The sequence below is a fragment of the Artemia sp. Qi Xiang Cuo genome, chromosome 7 (assembly GCF_049724085.1).
Source record: "Artemia sp. Qi Xiang Cuo chromosome 7, ASM4972408v1, whole genome shotgun sequence".
NCBI lineage: Eukaryota > Metazoa > Arthropoda > Branchiopoda > Anostraca > Artemiidae > Artemia > Artemia sp. Qi Xiang Cuo.
Genome location: NC_142800.1, coordinates 79841478 through 79862336, shown reverse-complemented (window position 1 = coordinate 79862336; position 20859 = coordinate 79841478). Strand labels below are relative to the sequence as shown.

General features: G+C 39.7%; 1 protein-coding gene across 2 annotated transcripts in view; it reads right to left on the bottom strand.

Moving 5' to 3' along the window:
• The window catches only part of LOC148950739 (uncharacterized), a 48144-nt gene that overhangs the window by 16412 nt on the left and 10873 nt on the right, over positions 1–20859 (bottom strand). For both annotated transcript variants that reach the window (XM_089091733.1, XM_089091734.1), the window contains exons 2-4: positions 14699–14878; positions 9238–9435; positions 363–1325 (exon numbers count right to left, since the gene is read on the bottom strand). In XM_089091733.1, the coding sequence (XP_088947859.1) occupies positions 363–1325; positions 9238–9435; positions 14699–14878 (1341 nt within the window). The remainder of the gene's footprint in view (positions 1–362; positions 1326–9237; positions 9436–14698; positions 14879–20859) is intronic.

Below are 20859 nucleotides of genomic sequence, written 5' to 3'. Positions count from 1 at the left end.
CCATAAGTGATACAAACCAAAACTAAAAGGTGTGTATTAGGCAAATAAAGGGTAAACCCTTAATGTAAACCTTGTATAAGGTATATATAAGGATAAACCTAAGGAAATCTCCCTCCATGTTCTGACATACACCCAACAGGAGAAAAGTCGTCGTAAGAAATACCATGGAGTAGCCTACTTTTTAAAGATAACATCAATTTATTTTAAACTGCAAAGTGAGTTTGGTATATAGTCAACATCAATACCAGCTATGTTCAAATTGATATAACAGTTAATACATAAAATAGTTTACTTTAACATTTTTTTTTTACACAAAGTGCTACATATTTGTGTCATCCTAGAATAAAAAAGAAAGAACTTACTTGGTCTCTGTGCAGGTGGCTGGCTTGCAGAGGCCCTTAGCAATTCTTCATCACTTTTAATCTCACTTATAAGAAACTCAAATTCTTCGTCGTCTTCAAAAACTTCCACTCTGGACGTATTTGGCATACTTGACCAGCGTTTCCAATTACAATTACTTTTGCTGTCATTCAGTTTATGCGGTTCATTTTTACGGAATTGTCCAGTTTCAGCTTTACTGAAACCACCGAGTCTCACACTTTCTTTGTTAATGGACAGGTTATAACTAGGGAATGAAGTTCTTGATTGTGTTTTGTTGCTTTCGGGTTGTTTTGTCTCTTTCTTTATAGCATCTTCTTGAGAAGTAGCGGCTTTCGTTTTAAATGAAAAAGACTGAACAACCTTTCTTGCTGTACTTAATGTTGCAGCTGCAGCTTTAGATTCACTGGTACAAGGCCCTTGAACCGAAACTTTGTCTCGTTCAGCATTTAAGTTATCTTCTCGATCTGCTATCGGATTCAGTCTCTGCTTTGCAGTTTCAGATTGTGGACAAATAATGGACTTTGTTTTGAATGAATAACACTGAACAACTTTTCTGGCTGAATCTACGGAAGAAGGTGCAACTTCACATTTACTGTTACAAGGAAAAACGGTAGGATTTGGTTCAATAATTGTTTTACTGGATTGACTCTCTGCATTATAAAACTTTTGCGTCAGGTTAGAGTCATTTCTAAGTCCTTTTACCATGCTGGACTTCTGGATCCCGGGAGAGACTTTTCGTAATCTAGTCATTCTTCTAGAAGATTTTGGTGTTTCTGACACTTGGCTGAGAATGGGGCTATAAGGTCGAAACAACCCATTCTCAACTTCGTCTAAGGCTTGAGTTAAAAGCAGATCTTCTGATGTGCTTAGTGCATCGTCCTTATAGATGGCAGTTTTATCACATTCTTGAACGACATCATTGACGTTACCTTCATTATCTTCACCTGAAATAACAACAATATTATAATAATAATAATAATTTAATTACCCACCATCTACAAAAAGATTATAGTGGAGCACAACAAAAAAGAAAAAGGAAACCAACTTCAAAAAAAAATTAAATAAAGATACGAAACTCAAACAAATGCAGGTGAAAAACGACGTCTCATCAATCTGACTTTGAACACTGAATTGTCCCGAATGGTCGACCATTGCTTGGATAGCTCCGTAAGTCCATATTTTTCCAGTCGAGAATTCCGATATCGCTTGGATATATACAGTAAAAATTTTGCATACTTATAGTAGCACTTTCGGATTTTTTCACAGTCTCTCACTGTGAGCACATGGGATATACCGGCAAAGTAGATTGCGTGTGGCTGGCAAACTGAACGATAAATTGAGGCTAGAGATTTCCTAGAGTAGCGTCCGCGATTCGGCACTACAGACCCGTAGGCACGTTTAATGGCGGTGGCTGTTTGCTTGACGATGGATTGCCTGGTTTTACCGATCGTTTCTGCAATCTCGATACCCAGATATCGTAGTTCAGACACAAAAAGGACTGCATGATTTGTGAGGATCACATTTTCACTTTTATGTGCGTTGAACGTTAAAAACTCGCACTTCTCTATATTGATAGAGAGCCCGATAGAAAGAAAGTCACTGTGGAGTCGACTCAGGTTATCTTGTAAGTCAGCTTTCGATCTACTGAGCAGAAGGATGTTGTCAGCGTATGCAAGGTTAGACAGGTCGGTACCGTGAAGTAGAAGGGAGGGCAAGATGCGGTCCAGAATCTTGGAAATCAGATGTTTGAAAATGAGAGGACTAAGAACGCTCCCTTGCCTCACGCCTCTTTTGATTTTGGCGGGATCTGATGTTCTATCTTTCCATTTGGCAGAAACTATTGAATTTTCGTACCAGAATTTCAATGTTTTCACTATGCTCGCACTTACACCACTCATCAGTAGAGCATGAATTGCTTGCATGTGGTTGACACTGTCGAACGCTTTTGAAATATCTATAGTACACATATAGAGAGGCGACTTGTTTCTCTCTGAGTCCATAAGTACGTTAGCAAAAAGGCGATGAGCCTCTGGACAACCGAGACCTTTCTGGAATCCAAGTTGATTATCCCCGAAATCTCCAGTATCCAGCTCGGAGAAGATCACATACTCAAACACTTTGCTCAGGATGCAAGAGACTGTTATGGGTCTGTAAGATTTACAGTCATTGGGATCATTTCCTTTCTTGGCGATCGAAGTGATGACTCCTTTCAGCAAACTTTTTGGTACGAAACCTCTGGAGATGCACATCTACAAGATAAGCTTAAGGTGGGAATATAAACTATCGGGTAAGTGCTTGAGATGTTTTGTTGGAAGACCATCGCCATCTGTCCCATTTTTTCCCTCGAAAAGTTCCTTTTCGACCGCGAATTTGATCTTTTCCAGGGATATGGGAACAACACAGCGCTGTCCCGAGAAGCGCGCAAATCAGCTGGTGACTTCCTTTTCATACTGGTTGGTTATGGCAAGATTCTCGTCTCCGTATACCGAAGTATAGTAAGAGTGCCAGTCATGCAGTGTCAGGGAAGTATTAGGTGCACGGTCGTTCGGTTTAATTAGACTTCGCCATGATTTCTTGTTCTCAGTGAACTGTTGCCCGATAATACGGTACTTTTTCATCTCAGCTTTGTATTTGCGTTTTGTACTCCGTTTCAGCTCGAATACAGTCCCGCGCAACGGTCTTCCACAAGCAATCCAAATGTTTAGCCACATTTTAGCACGTCGTTTAGCCGCCTGGAGTTCGAAGGATTCGGACCACATCGGTTTCTCTGTCCCAATTTTGACTCTTCTTGTAGGAACCACTTTCGATTCGGCAGCTTTCAGAGCGTGGGTAACTTGATGATAGTAAGTGTTGAGTTTAATAGAGGCTGCCATGTTGGAAGAACCAGTACAGAGTAGATGAAACGGAACTTTTATGCAACTGAGGACCGAAGCAACAGTGGCAGTATATAGGGCAATATTACACTTCTGCCAGTTTTGCTTGTAGACCCACCTTCTGGAACAGGCGTTATTAGTGCTCTGTGCTGAATGCAGATGGAACGAAATTCCGGCATGGTCACTAATCGGATCGTCAGTACATACTGTAACTGGGAGACCAGGGATGGATGTGGACGAAAGTATATGGTCAATATTTGACGTATGACCACTAGTATGGGTGTATGTAAAATCCAGCGACTTTGGCCAGATATTATAAGAGGTTGGGAGGCAGTTTAGAAAAATGTCAGACAGAATATGGTACATAGTGGGGTCGCAGTGGAGATCTCTAGCTTTTAGACACTTAATCCAGCTACGCGCGAGAGACTCCAAATGTCATCCAAAAGCATCTGCTACTTTTGAGAATTTCTTTAGAGAGACAGCATTGTTGTAGTTAGTGGGCATGTATACATCGATGAACTCGATTCCCTCAGCAGAGACACATAATAGATTACTGCTTCTAATCGACGGCTTAGCCGATAGTTCCTTCCTAGCGTATATTGCCAGGCCTCCGGACGGACGCCCAGCCGTAGATCTTGCAGGCTGTATGAAGACATCATAAGACCGGTATCTATTTAGGAAATCTGTATTCAGTCCAGAAAGCATATGCTTCTGGGTAAACATGACTTCATAAACCTGAAGAAGATCGCCTATGACCTTTTCTTTATTGTGAAAACCGTTAGTATTCAGACTAAGAGCTTTAAGAGACATATTCTTTGTCTGCTCTTGTTTTTTAGAATTTATCTTAACTTAGGGCATGCTAGGCTGAAGCGGACATGAGATCCTTCGCAAGAAACGCATTTGGGGTCTTCGTTGCATGGCGTGTCTTTGTTACTAGTGTGAGGTCCTGCAAATATAGAGCCTCTGGGACTGTTCTTGCAGTTTTCAATGAGATGGTCGTAGCTTTGACGTCTGAAACATCTTCTTTGGGCTTCCTTGTACTTTCTTGACTTGAAAAAGTCATATCCAGGCTTGAGTCCGTTAAACATAGCAAAGTTCATGGTCAGTTTATTTTTCAAAGTCAGTCTGACCGTTTTGCTTTGTCCGTAACGGAGAGCTTCCTCTACAATGCCTGGATTATGCTTTACCAGTTTATTAGCATCCGCATCAAAGGAAAGTCCTTTTATTATGCCAAACGATTTTTCTTCCTTCAGTTTGCACTTTATGCTATTTTGGCTGCCACTTGGCAATTTTGCAGAATGGACGCTAAGGGCCTCATTACAAAAAGCTTTGGCTCTTACAATGTCACTGAAATTGACTTGAAGCTTATTATTTCTCAGTTGCCTGACCCCTTGTATGCCATCTTCAGACTGCAGTTGACCAAATGTTTGTAGTATAGTCAGGGGGTCCATACATGGAGCGTCTTCGACGATTACAGTACAAATCGGTTGCTCGTTGTTTGCTGCTGCTGTAGCGCCAATGTCTGGGGAGTCAGTCAATTTAACACCAGTCGTATACTGTTTGACCACGGACATAGAGCTATTCAGATCCCGTATTTCTCCTAGCAGGATAGAGAAATTGCTCTCGGGGACTTGTGGGACTTGGGAAAGATGAGTGATAACAAAAGTTGGAAGTCGGATGTTGTTCTGGTCGCATTCAGGTAGCAAATCCAGGATTACTGAAGTCACTGAATCTTTCGTTCGGCTTTCCGTAGCTTGAGAGGCTCTTGCAGGGAATGTTATCTGAATGAGCTCCAATTTAGCGTCGCGTAATGCTGTTAACTCGAAGAAATCGCAAGTCATTTTCGACAGCAACGCTAGATCCAGCTTTCTGTTCGACTGGAGAAAGTTCAGGATTGGGTTGAGATGTAAATTCGTCTGTACCATATTCAGCGCCGATAAGCAAGGGAAGCGTAGGTTCTTGCTACCTATTCCCCGCAGTTTAAGGGAGACCCCACTCCCGGCAGGTACGACGGCACTGAACAAGAAACCGCCCCTCTTCTGCTTGCTTATTCGAGAAGTCGGCACTGTCGTCTTTTTTTGGGCTTTGGACTTTTTTACCTTCACTACATCACGTGGCAACACTGCATTGTAAAATTCGGGCACACCTTCAAAAGTTCAAAAATCAGTCTCTGACAACACTGCTAAGTGGAGTAGCCAATTTGTTTGAAATGAAAGATCCAGGAATGAGACGAGATGGAGCTTTGCAGTCGGGAATTTTATTACAGTCGATTCACTGAATTTTAGGGAGTCGATTGATGTCTGATTCACGCGAAATCGGTAGCTTTTGCCATTGAAACAATATTATTTCGCAAGGAATAGCTCAAAGACGTGATCGCACCAGCGTTGCCTAATGCCTAACTATTAATGATTGAATGTTACGCATAACATTTTACAATATTAGCTAGAAGGCTTTCATCAATCAAAACTAAGTTTTTTAATAGATGTAAAAGCTTTGTGAGCACAATAATTCTGTGAAATCAATACCAAATCCTTACTGCTACACTTAGCATAAAGATGCATCCAAAAAGCACTACATATACTATCATATTCATCAGGATGCATTACAAATCTTTCATTCATATTGCTGCCCCTTCCCTCTTTCTTAGGCCATAAAGTATTTGTAGGGACTCGTCGTGTTTATTTTTTTTCCCTAAAAAGAAAAAAAACCATTTAAACAACGTAGGCGTTTTGCCTTAATAAACATGTGAAAGACATTGAAATTATCCAATTTTTAAGATACACAGCTAACGTCCGGTTAAGAATATTGACCATGGTGATTCCATAATATAATTTTATTTCAATCTGACGCAGTTTCCGATGGTATTCAGGCAATTTTTAAATTCTCATGAATTATAGTTTCGTTATTACATTTTAATTTTAAGTTTAACATAAATAAAAGATATCATTCCTGAATTAGTGTTAACTGACGACTCTTCTAAATTTAAAAATGTTATTTAAAAACATAGTTACTGATTCTCGATTTTAAAGAGGTGAGGTTCGCTATTTACTAGTTTGTAGCTACTGCTGCAACCATGATCTGGAAGAACATAATAGGGAGGGGGTGATTAGGAAGGGAGAGAGTGTAGAATGCACTCGCCAGTTGAAGAAAAGACCGAGTCGTTGGATAAACATAGTGTTTTCTGAAGAAATATTTATTTAAATAATTTCTTCGACCATACTGCCTTTTGATTTATGATGAAATGAAGTAAAATTGTTGAGAAACGGGTAAAGTTTTTAATAAGACGACGAAAAATTGTTTTTATTACTGCTATTACTAACAACTCACCATACAGCTACGCCAACACAGGTACGCAAACTCCTCCATCCCAATCTATTCAAAACCTCCCTCTTTACACCCTCCTAGGAAGTCTGATTTCCCATAAATCTTTCTTTATGACATCCTTCCACTCCAAACGAGGACGACCTGCATTCCATTTATCCCTATTTTCTTTTAGTACTCGTTACAATTGCAACTGTTGCTTCTCTTCTAACCGCAGATTTTGTTTACGATTTGATGTGATCATCCCTGTTGCTTATGTTCTAGCCGTAGACTTCTTTGTCCATTATATTCATTTGGTACTTGCTGCGATGCTTGTTGTTGCATGTTTTCTAGCTGCAGATCTCGTTGCGTTTCATTTTTGTGCATTATTGCCTCTGACATTTTCTCATGTCTTTTGCTTTAGCTATTAGGATTCATTCAAAATCACGTGTAATTTCACAGAACATCATAGATACAAAAAAACACTTTTTTCCCAGCTTTTTCCAATCCTTATATTTTGCGTTAAGTGCGTTGTTATAACTCAGTAACAACTAGGAATCTTCCAATGTCTATGCCCTCTGAAATAGCTAAATTACGCACTGGAAATTCTGACATGAATTCAATTAATCCTTCCTGTTCGTCTTTTACAGACGCTAAAATAACACCCTCCTTATTGAATTGTAATTCCTGGAATATCTAAATTACGCAACAGTATATTTATTGTGTTATTCTTTAGCTATAAGTTACATTTTCGTTTGCATTCAATGTGGTTTTTGCTGTTTTTATTGCCATGCCTTTTTCCTTAGCTGTTGAGAGTCATTTGTCATCTTGTGTAATTTTGCATGTGTCGTATATACTAAAAATTAATTCCTCCTTCCTGTTTATCCTTCAGAGACTAAAAAAAGGTCAAACTAACACGTTCCTTGATTCCAATATAATTTTGCTTTGTCTTCTAGCAGCAGATTTCGTAGTGCAGCGTTTTCCTTTATCTGTTCAGAGTCATTTATCATCTTTTGTAATTTTGAATGCGTCACAGATACTAAAAACGATACAACCACTCCTGGGGGAAAATGATGTAATTTATGCTCTTGAAATGTGCTCATTAATATGACGTCAATACAAATGGCTCTTAAAAAAAAGGCTCTAAACGATTTTTCTCAAACTCATGACCTATCTAAATCTTTTTTTTTCAGGCCAGAAAATCCTAGGGTGCTAATTTTCCAAAAAAAGGAGCCATTTTCAAGAAATTTGTTTGAATATATACATACATACATACACAAACTAATAAGCCCATCTATCGACAGACCCGTTGTTTTCTCAAGGCTTCTTTCTTTGTCTTGTCATGGTAGGCCAGTTTGGCTTTAGATCTTTTATGTCAATCAACAAGGACACTTAAAATTTAATATGGAAAATTAAAAAATGGCCAAAATTTATGATATAATTAGAATCATGAACCCATAATTCAAAAATTCTCATTAAGTCCTGGAAAATCACCAAGGAATTAAAATAAATACAAAAACAAACAAAATAGCATCATTGGATACCAATGAAATGATTATTTCTCACCCGATTAATTAAGTTTCGTTTTTACCAGTTGCTTTTGCGTTTTCATGAAACCTTCCTGGTAATTACAAATATTTTCTACTACTAGGTCTGACATGGAGTAGCAGTTGTACATATCGGTTTGACCTTTTTATTTATTTTTCTTGTTGATTTTGGATTTTTTCCTCTTCTCTTTTAATTTTTGTTTTATATTGTTTTTCTTTTTAAACGCTGAAGACAAGTAGTTTGAAACAGACGAAATATTAGCGTCATTGTATTCTCTTCTTTTCTTCCTAATGGCTATAGACCCTTTGTTTGTCTCAAGTTTTGTTTCTTTGTCTTACAAATAGAATGGCCACAATGCCAGATAAACTAGCCACTTCGCCGTCCATCTACCTTAGGTGATGTCAACATTATTATGCTGTATCTTGGATGCCAACAAGAGCCTTATTTGTAAAAACCACTGGTCCTTAGCAGCATTTATAAAACTTCTAAATTATATCAAATGCAAAGATGCGCTATAATTTCCAATGTTCTGCTGACCATAATGATTACTGATGACCATTCACAGGTCTGCAGCGACAAAAAAAGAAAAAGAAAAAAAGAAGCCCTCTTGACATCATAAGTGTCTTGAATACCTCCCAAAACCTATATACAGAGAGGCATGCGAAACCAGATATATAAACCTGCAGAGGACTGAAAATAGAGGTATAATTTAGAGGATTACAAAATGTTAAATTTAATTCTTTTGAATTTACTTTATTTATTGAAAAAGATTGGTGGTAGTTTTACGCTTGGAAGGTTATTTGACTTTCCTTATGCTCATTTACAGTTTAGTGGAGATCTTTACTTTTCTTTGAAAAACTTGTTTAGTGGAATTTTTTTTTTTAAATTAACTCCAAAAGAAAATAACATTCTACTTTGTGAAAAAAAACCAACCTTGGCTTTTATCCAAAAAATTACGATTAATTGGAAGTAACATATAAGGTAGCTAAAATTTAAGGAGGGATTGATGCTCAACAATTTAATGACCTGCTTTGCTGAAATAAATAAAAGTTTTTTTTTGTCAAAATTTGAATTTTGACCATTTTTCATGATTTTAGCAATAATGCTACGGAGCCTACCTATAAGAGCAACTCACTTTTTTCAGAGCCCTTCTTAAGAGTCGCTACAAGCTCTTCCAATATTTCCAGGGGATTTGGGCTCGAGCTTTTATAGCTTCTGGCTTTTTTCTCGTTTTCTTTGAACTGTATCACAGGTGAAGCAAGAAGCTCAAGGTTTCTTGGTCGTCGATCCACTGGGGGGCTATTGTCTCCAGGGGAAGGGCAAGTAGGAATTCCTAAAACAAATTAAGAAAATTTTGAACACACTTGCACTCTTAAATTTATTATTAAAAATACAAGAAAAAAAAACGAAATTAAAAACGGTTGTCTGTTGTGAATATTTTCTTATGCAACATCTAGAAATTATATACCGTATATATAATACCGTATAAAGGCTTGCACATCATAAAGATGAGGAACTTTTGTAATTCGTTTAGTGTTTATTCGAACGTTTTATTTTTCCATTTGTTATCGAATTCTGTGTTTTAGCTATCTATTAAACTAGCTGTGCGAAACCAAACCTTTTAAACAAACATCTCAAAATAGTCTTATTTGAATCAAAAAAATATTTAATATTTTTTTTTTAACTTGCTGATTACAAATCTTACGCTAATAATGCGATACAGACATATAAAAGTCAGAACGTATTAAGCACATGTTGCACAAATAGTAGCCAGATCACACCTTATTGTAATCCCATTCAAGAAAGCATTTCTAATCTGTATGATTGGAGGTCCCTAAGTGTCCTTGCACCCATACCATCCCCAAATTCGTACATATAAATATGGCAGAGCTCTTTTGACTCGTGACTTACCTTACCTTAAACCTTAGCTCCTCCTGTACCTCCAGAGGCACACAAGGCGTCCGTTAACAGCCTCCAATCATCCCCAAAATGAGCTGCGGCGTAGATGTCCTCCCACTCTGGGACTAAGGATGCATGAAGGGCTCTCCTAACATGTCATGCGAAGCGTGTTTTTGGGCCTTCCTCGTCGACGCGTGTCGTCTGGTTGCCACTGGAGAAGCATATTCGGTAGTCTCGATCCTGGCGTACGGATAACATGGCCAAGATAGCGCCATCTTCGTTGCCTGACTACATCAGCGACATCAGGCTGGTTTGTGTAGTGGCGAATTTCCAAGATTGTTATCCTATCCTTCCAGTTAATATTCATGTTACGCCGAAGAAAGTTGTTTTCATATGCAGTGAGTCGTTTTTCTTGCTCAGCTGTGTGTTTTAAACAATCCATCGCGGACGTCAAGATCGAAAGGGGGTTTCTTCTGAAAAGGCGAAGTTTTAGCTGGAGTGAGTACTTCGCTGATCTCCAGACTGGTCGAAGTCATTGAAATGCCAAGCTTGCCAGAGCTATTCGTGTTCTCAGCTCTTTTTCGGAATCGCCACTAAATGAGATGATGCTACCAAGATATCGAAAGTCGGTGACTTCCTCTATGCTTTCAGTCCCCAACTGGATGTTCATCGGTAAGTTAGTGGTTGACATCGCTTTGGTTTTGGAGGCGTTGATATGTAACCCAAACTGATCGGCTCTTTCGGCTAACTTGCATAAAAAGTCTTGAAGTTTGCTTTTGTCTTTCTCCATCAATCCAACATCGTCTACAAAGTCGAGATCTTTGACTAGTATTCCTGCAATTCTGATCCCGTATCCATCAATTTGTCCGAATATGTAGTCCACTATGAGAATAAAGAGGAATGGAGACAATACGCATCCTTGTTTGACACCTGTCATCACTTGAAATATCTTGTATTTCCTTCAGAGGTTCTCACGCAGCATTCCGTGTCTTCGTAAATTGCCATGATAAGGCGAACCAGCTTTTCTGGAATACCGTTGAAGATCAGGATCCTCCATAGTATTGGGCGGTCTACTGAGTCGAACGCTTTTTCAAAGTGACGAACAATAAATATAGACGTTGTTTCCACTCGTTTGATTCCTCAAGCATGGCGTGAAGTGTGAATATCAGATCGGCGCAAGATCGTTTTGGTCGGAAACCATGTTGCTCCTCGCCCAAATTCGGGTCTAAGGCCGCTTAAAGTCTTGTCAGGATGATTATACAGAAGTTTTACGTGTATCGAGAGGAGGTTGATGGCTCTGTAATTGCCACAGACTGTCGCGTCTCCTTTTTTGAACAATTTAACAATGGTTCCTGCTCTCCACTCTTTGAGGACTTTGTCTTTTTTCCAGAGAAGGGAAAAGAAGCCTAGCCACACCGAAAGGGACCTGCGGATTGATAACTTGACCATTTCTCCAGATATACGGTCACTACCAGGAGATTTTCCATTCTTCAGGTTATTGGAGGCTGAAAGGATCTCATCCGCCGTTGGCTCGTCTTCATTAATGAGGAGATCCAAAAATGAGCTGTCCAGAATATCTGGTGTGGCAGAAGGGGGCGGGCGGTTGAGAGGGCTTTTGAAGTAATCCGCCCATCTGTTTTTCCGGTCATTTGGATCAGCTATCAGTCTTCCGTTTTCCTCTTTTACTGGTCCATCTTGCACGTTGGTCTTCCCAGCGATTTCTTTAGTTAGGCGGTACACAGCTCTCGTGTCGCCACGTCGGGCTGCTTCTTTTACCTTTCTTGCTTTTTCATTGAGGTGCTGTTGCTTATCTGATCTAGCATTTTTATTCACTTATCTGTCCACTTCTTTATACGCTATTTCTTTAGTGACATCACCAGATGGATCATTACTTAGCATGCTCTGTTTTATTTTATTGCGGTCTTTGATAAAGTCCCATGTCTTCTAGGATGTCCACTGTTCTTTTATTGACTTTTTAAAGCCAAGAACTTCTTCAGCAGTTTCTGTGTATTTCTGTTATATAGTCGTCCAAGCTTTTTCCACGTCTTGTGGCATATCAGAAAGTGCCTCGAATCTGTTCGAGAGTTTAATGCTGAATTGTCTCCTAACATCCTTGTCTCTGAGCTTCTCCACGTCGGAATTTCTGGGTAATTTTGTTGGTTGTCGAGATCTGTTGGAGCGGCGTTACAACTTGAGCGTTGCTACAAGAAGTTCATGGTCCGACCCGACGTCCGCACTTCTTTAACTCCTCACCTCTTTCAGACTAGTTCTCCACTGTCGTCAGATCAGAAAGCGGTCAATCTGATTTTTGACAGTTTTGTCTGGGGATGTCCATGTATACTTATGAATATCTTTGTGATCGAATAATGTACCTCCTATCAACAGGTCGTTCGACATGGCAAAGCTGACTAGCCTTGCACAATTTTCGTTGATAGTTCCAGGTCCGTGATGTCCCAGCACCTCGGGGCAATAAGATCTGTCCTGACCAACTCTCGCATTAAGGTCACCTGCCAGGCAAGTGACGTCATGAAGAGGGATGGAGTCTAGGATGGACTGGAGGGTTTCATAAAAATCGTCTTCCGAGGCTTCGTTGGCATCATTTGTTGGTGCATAGCAGATGACTAGCGACAGCTTTGCATGTTTAGATGCAAATCGTGTATACAGGATTCTCTCGTTAATCGGCTTCCACGAGCAAAGAGATTTTTCTGCATTTGGGTTCAATTTAGCTGCGACTCCAGCTGTATGTCTGTCCGCTTTACCGCTGTACAGAACTGTATAAGTCGTGTTGCTGTTTACTGCTTTGAGCTTCTTTTCTCCACAATCTTTCCATCGTGCTTCTGTCACTGCAAGGATGTCAAGCCAAGAATTTTTGCACTCTTGTAGAACTTGTTCAGTTTTTGAAAGAGCCGACATGGTCCTTACGTTCCAAAATCCGACTCGTACTGGTTTATTCACGTTCAGAAATCTGGTTGAGGGGCATGCATGGGTCGTCATCATATTGGGATTTGATCCGAGGCTTTTCACTGACGTTTCTTTAGCATATTCTTTTTCTACACAAGCGACTTGCTAGGCCACGGCCCAACCGGTTTCTTCGAATCGGCTAGGGGCAGGGACGCCAATCCCTGATCGAGGGGCCGGAACCCCTGGTGCCTACCCAAGTTGCAGAGGCCGTTGTCCAAGTTTGGATCTTCCGCAATTTCGCAGTTGTCCTCCAGGAGAGGATCCTCCCACGTTAGTATCCTGCAGTACAATACAATTTAACCCATTGCTGGAAGAAGGTTCGCAACTCACGGAACGTGTCCAAACGCCGGTAGGCCCTGCTCAGTGTGCGTCAGAGGGGCCTTCTTTCTCCTCCACCTGTATTTATGACCCCCGGGCGAGGGTACCCTAGTTTCAATCATGGACCTCCAGGGGCTAGGTCCCCCCTTGCTCCGCGCCTCTCTTTATGGAGGTACCCAACATATCTGTAGGACATTCACCTATCCGCCACCTGGGGACGCGCTGAGTGGCCTGGGGAGGACCCTACTGAGAAGCTGACTCACTCGTGACTACTCAGGGATTATTTAGGAGGCAGCCCCAAAATGAAACCTGGTCATTCAAAATCGTCAAGATTGCAGGTAATTATCCGAAACATCAAAAAAAACAACAACACATTTTTCAAAATGGTGTTTGATTTCCAACAAAATTGGTTGGTAAAAATTTCTGAGACTGCTAAATACAAATCGCAAGTTTAAACCACATTCAGCATATATTTCACAAATGGTGGATATGCCAGATTCTGCTAAATCAGCCATGCAAGGACGTCCATAGCAATATTGGAGGTCCAAGAATAGATATATACTAATTTTATTCTTACAAATAATTGAGATCTCAATGTCACTATCTTAAAAAAAAACAACAAAAAAACTAAGAATTTCTTTCTTAAATGGCGTTTATTTTCAAATTTTAAACAAAATCAGCATTGAACAAACTCTGAACTAAAATCATTGTACGGCTACTCCTACCCCGAATACTTCCCCCATGGCTCAATGTCAAGTTTATACTCCCATCATAACTTCAAGATTTCAGTTTCATGGTCCAAAAAAAGTAATTCAAAGTTTCTGGTTTCTTTTGTAGTGTAAATACTCATTTTCGACACTTCCACATGAAAAGTCTATTTACATTCAGAAAACTATGAATGTAATACGTAAACAATGGATTTTCAGACAAAATCAAAACTCATTATGAAAATACTAAAAACATGGTATCTGGAATCCCCAAATATTCATTTTAAAGGATTTCTAGACTTGCTGATAAAACCGGTGACGAATGTTACGACAAAACCGTCCAATAAAACAAATTATGAAAATACTTCAAGAACAGCAGATATATTACATCTACTTGAAATCAAAATCATGCAATTATTTCAATTTAAGGGTGGCGAATATGGTCCACCGGTCTCATTCACATAACTTACGTGAGTCACCGATTTGCACTAAAAGTCTTAAAAGAACGGTGCCAGCTCAGACATCAGCAATGCTGGTTCGAAAACCAACAGTTTCAAAAACTGGACGATCAAGTCTCAAATCAGAACCACAAGTTTCATAAAATTTCTTTTTTTGGGCAAATAAAAATAATTTTTCTTTACATTTTTTGACTACATATATTAAATATGATAGGGCAGTGCCACTTAAATTCGATACTAAGTTGTAACTTACTACGACCTCCGGTATGAATTCGATTAACTAAAGGAGAAACGCTTTCACCCCAAATGATCTCAGTATCCATGTATCCTTGAATTTGTTGACTAGACATTGGTGTAGAATGACAGGGATACATTTCTAAATCTTCCTTAACTTCTTGACTCGGACGATTTATCTTTGAGCTCCTTTTCTTACCTAAAAGTAAAAACCAATTCCTTTAGTTCTGCCAAGTTCAAAGAGTGATAAGGAAGTATGACAGCATAGAGACTGCAGTTGAATATGAGTAGAGACTGTAGTTCGTCTCTGAATTAAACAATCAATACCATCTAAAAACTACCTACAAAAGTTTGAAGTTTTTAGATGCATTTTATACTTTTACTTAGTGTTGCTGTCTTTCTTGGGGCGCTATTTTCACTGGCATTTTGATTTTCTTCGTTATCAAAAGTGACGTTGAAAGAAAACTAATTTGAGTGACAGCTCATATTAGTCTCTGATAAAAATACACAAAAAAAGGGACACGAACTACTGAGTAACAAAATCTTAAAGCTCCCTGCATTTTTTAAATTATACTGTGCCTTTATGTGCAGCTTTGGGTGTTAGTGTTGTAAAAATTTCTCATCTATATTTAGAATGATGGAAACAATTGAAGCGAAAACAGTTTTCGCTTCAATAAACAGTTTTCGCATCGATTCTAGTAAGTTTGAATAAAAATTGGTAGCCCAAAGAGAGAGGGCAACCAATACGGCTGGAAGCTCAAACTGATATTGAAATAAAAACACAGTATATCTAATAATAGTATATAGGCTATGTCTTAGGCTGGTGTGATTAATCAGCATAATGGAAATAGCTTTTAAGCTGATCTTAGTAAAGGATTATCAAACTTTCACATGTTTTTTCCAGCAATAATATCAACAGAACCTGTCCTTTGGCAATAAGAAATTATAACCATTAGCCGAAACTCGTTGTATTGGCAAAGACATAAAAATAAAAACATTCCTTGTCACCTGAGGTCGTCTATTCACACCTAAAAACCATAACTTTCTAAGATTTTCTTTTGATCGTCGAATTTTCTTCAGTGTTCTGACATTGAGCCACGAAAGCAACTACGCTAAACTGATTAATAAAAATTGACAGGGCTTTCCATCCGTAAAAATTCAAACATTAAAAATCTGTTAATTCAACTGTAACTTCAAAGCAAAGCTACACTACGTTCGACTCTTGGGTGCAACATGTTTTTAGCTTAATTGTTTTGCTGATTTATCACCATAGTTTCTTCTTTTTTAATTTACCCCCTGCAAAAGCCAAAAAGTGCACAAGGCCATATTGGATTAAAATTGAACGTAAAAGTTTTCACGTAACCAATGCAAAAGATTAGATGTCATGTTGACTGCTCTTGGTACTTTAACCTTGATAAAAGACAGAAGAGCTTTAAATCAAAGCTTTTTGAGCGATTTATCTTAAAAGAAAAAAAAATAATAGAAAAGGCACTAAAATATGAATTCAGGAGATGGAGGCTATGGCTTATGAAAATTTGGAAAATGCAGGCGGATGGCATAATAACCAAATATTGCAGTGGCATAAAGACAATGAAAGGAAGTATTCAGTTCAGACTGGTCCCAGTTACAGATAAAAAAGGAGATTCATTTAGTGATAACGACAGAGTTAGGGACAGCAGACCCATAGCAACAAGCTCTGCAGAGGCCATCAAGGAGAGGTGCCACTGTTGCCTCTTTCACCAGCCGGCGTGGGAGGACCTAAGTTTTAAGTAAATAAGTTAAATCGTAATAAAGGACAGTGAAGGACATAGAAGAAACTTATGGTAATTCAGAAGAAGAGAAATTTTTTTTTATTAAGAAGAAATTACAGATATTATTTAATGGATTGAAGCAATAATGGCCTCTCGGAAACTCACTTGCCTGGCTTGGGAGAATAACGATGTGGTGACATCATGCTTTCATACTCTGGCACACCTGACGGCAAACACCGACAAGGCATTGGCTTTCTTCTAAAACACAAAGTGAAGCGCGTACTCGAAGCGACAAAGTTAGTCTCAGGGGACCTTATGATGATTCGGCTGCGAACGAAAGTACAAAACGTTACCACCATCAAAGCGTACGCCCCCGACTCCTCAAGACCTGATGAAGAAGTTGACACCTTCTATCAGCAACTTCAGTCTATAACTGATGAAGTCCCAAAGAAAGATCTCCTCGTAGTAATGGGTGACTTCAATGCTATCGCCGGAGAAGCCACACAGCTTGACAGTGATGTCTTAGGCAGATTCGGTCTTGGGACGCAAAACGCACGTGGCGAGCGTCTACTTGAGTTCTGCAGGGATAATGATCTCTTTGTTACGAACTCAATGTTCAAACATAGAAAGAGAAGAAAGGCAACTTGGATATCCCCAGATGGAAAGACGACAAATCTGATTGATTATGTCCTCATCTCAAGACGGTGGAAGTCATCTGTCACAAATACCACCGCCTTGCCTGGGGGAGATTTCGATTCAGATCATGTCCTTGTAATGAGCACATTGGACAAACTCCGACTCAAAAACCTTCATGTAAAGAAAAATAAGATCCCAGGACTCCGCACCGATAAACTGAAAGAACCCACCACACTCACCACTTTCCTGCAGTCACTAGAAGAAAGTCTTGATCCTATACTTGAGTCCCTCCCGTCGACCATAACCCCTGGCATCTTAAATGCCCTAGTTGAGAAACTGAACACAGGACTCATAGATACAGCTAAGGAAATCTTAGGCCACAAACCTAAAACAGCGAAGCCCTGTATAAAATATGATATTCTATATATTTGTGAAAAAAAGCGACAGGTTTGTAACAAGCAGGACCGAGAAAGTAGGGACATGTATAAGCGGATACAGCGGACGGTAAACAAAAAGATTCGGACAGCCCTCAAAGATTACATAGGGGAGAAGTGCGAGTCCTGCGAGAAGGATTTCGAATCAGGAAACAACCACAGAATGTACAAAACAATCAAAGAACTCTCCACGAATATGTCCACTATCGCTACTAGCGTCCAGGACAAGGGCGGTAAGCTCCTCAGTGACAGCAAGGTTATCAAACACAGATGGAAAAGCCGTTTCGAAGAGAAACTGAATCCGCTTCTTACCTGCAACCGTTATGTACTGTTAGGATTTTCCAAGCTGGAATGTGACCCTAGCTCCCCACCTTTACTTAGTGAGGTAAAAGAGGCCATTCACAATCTCAAGAACAATAAAGCCCCAGGCCCTGATGGCATTCCTGCGGAACTGCTTAAAGTTGGGTCTCCTCTACTAGAGGACCTACTACATAAAGTGGCTGTCGCCGTGTGGTCAACAGGCCATTTCCCGAAAGCATGCGCGAAGGCAGTCATCGTACTGCTCCACAAGAAAGGCCCTAAAAACGACTGTGAGAATTACCGGCCCACAAGCCTTACAAGTCACCCAACTAAAGTCATAACAAGGATCCTTCTAAACCGAATCAGAGCCATAACAGACCACATAATCAGTGACTATCAGGCTGGTTTTTGCCCTGGACGGTCTACCACCAACCAGATCTTTGTAGTGAGGCAACTTGCAGAAAGGTACCTTGAATTTGGCAAAGAAATTCTCCAACTATTTATTGATTTTAAGCAGGCCTTTGATCTAGTATGGCAAAATGGACTTTGGCATATACTAGTCCACTATGCCATTCCTGAAAATATAGTCAACATAGCCAAAAATATGTACGACAATTACCGTAGCTGTGTTCAGACCCAAGAAGGCCAAACAGAAGAGTTCGCTACAACTTCGGGCGTGCTACAAGGTTGCATACTTTCACCGCAACTTTTCAAGCTATTCTTACATACCATACTGTCCCTACTTGAGAACAATGTAGGAGTGACCGTTAACGGTACAAACATCGATACCCTACCTTATGTTGACGACCTCAACAAGCCAGCAGAAGCTGAGTCCAGTCTACAAGCCCAAGCCTCCGAACTTGAAACAGCCGCAAATAGCTTTGGTATGTTCATAAATCCAAAGAAGACCAAAACGATGCGCACAACAAAAGACCCAAACCCATCCACTGTCCATGTCGTAATAAGTGGCGAAGAAGTCAAATCGGTGACCAAGTTCACGTACCGAGGGAGCTTAATATCATCAGACAAAAACTGCTCCGACGACATAAAACGAAGACTTGCCCTAGGAAGTGCAAGCTTCAAGAGGCTACTCCCCCCCTTTAAAAATAAACACCTATCTATGCAACTGAAACTTCGACTTTTCGACTCTCTAATCATACCTGTTGCCATGTACGCCTGTGAAACGTGGACACGGAAGGTCGAAGATGAACGCAGAATTTCGGCTTTCGAGACAAAATACCTCCGACGCATTGCCGGAATCACATACCAAGACAGAGTCTCGAACGAAGATCTTCGGAAGCAGCTGAAGCGGGAAACTACTATTCTCCAAAAATCTAGAACATCTAAAACGGCAACAACAGCAACCTTATAAGAAAATTAAAATATATTTTCTTGTGAATTATTATCGCTTCTAATCACCAGTTGTACCAAACCAATCCTGCTCAACTCATCCTCAGGGCTATACTGTGGTGTTTCTCCTCCCCATAGTATAGTGCAGTCGGTTTGATATCATTCTATTTTCCCTTCTTGTTTTAGTTTTTTTTTGTTTAAAGCTTTTTCCAAGAGACAATGGTTAGAAGTCTTCCAAAAAAAAGGCTCACCAGATCCTAAATCAAATGCCAGTGAAAATGACACAGAGAAAGATACCCATCTTGGCTGGTCAAGCACACTATCTCAAAGTTCAAATGATAGCTCCAATTTGGAGAATAAGACAATGATAAGTGTAGGGGCTAATCTAACCATAAATGATGATAATGGGTTTCAAGAGGTGATCTCTAGAAGCTCTAAAAAAAGGAAAAAAATCTCACCAATTAAAAGCATTTCCACTCTCCCTGCCCAAGATCCTCCCTCCAAAAACTAAGGAATTTACCTTAAAATTACTCCTACTACACCCTTTGAAACAAAAATGATCACTGCAATAAGAGTTACAATTTTTAAATTGCTAAAATCAATGTTCTCTCTTAATATTAACCGTGATGGATCTCCGCTAATAGCTGTAGAAGATCAGAAATCAGCAGATAAAATAATTAGCCTAAAATCCCTTCTGAATACCCCAATTATTGCATCTAATTGGAACCCAAAACAATCACCAACAAAAATATTAGTTTATAATGTTCCCCCAGAGATATGCACTTAGGAGTTAAAAGAAGGCCTCTCAGTTAGGGCTGGAAACACAATCCCAGTTGAGGATGTTACCCAACTTGGCAAACCTAACTCTAATGGCCTAAAAACTAGTAGATCCTGCTTATTCATACTGAATGAAAAAATTAATTTCTCAGAAAAATTATTCCCATTTAGGCAAATCAAACCACACAAGGAATACAAACCTAAGCCTATCCAGTGTCAGAAGTGTCACAACAAACAAATGCAATGAAATTCTCCGAGAGTTTAGTAATTGTAAAGCTTTCCATCCTAAAGAGGTGACAACTTGCAACAACACTCAGCCTACATGCATCAATTGCAAAGGCCCACATGAATCTACAAATAAATCATTATGCCCTGCATACAAGAAAAGAGCTCTAACACTCCAAATATCAACAGAGAAGGCCATCCCATACCCCTTTGCAGCAATGGAAGCAAATGCTGCCCAACAATACCAAATAAAGCCTGTGATGACGCCACCCACAACCCCCAAGTCAAATGCCCCCAATGCATCAAGTCACCCATCTAACACACCATCTTCTAAGCCCCCTAGCTCCAATCCCTATTAGAATGACTCACCACGCCAACAAGCCTCCTTGTCCGGTGAGATGAGGTCAGCCTGGCCCCCCTCCCAAGAAGAAACAAACCAGAAACATTACCAGGAATGAATCCCCTAACCGACAAACAGGATGCACAACCAAAAATGCAATCCCCAAATATATGCATATTCATTCTAAACTGTAATGAAGTTCAGGCCATGAACATTCATCAACTACAGAAAACAAAAATTACTGCAGAATTGGCAAAAATCTACATCCCAGATGATATGCTCATTCAAGCAAAAAAAAGATCTTGCTTTACTTTTAACAAAGCTGAACATTGATACATAGTCATATGAAGAATAAATCAACAACACA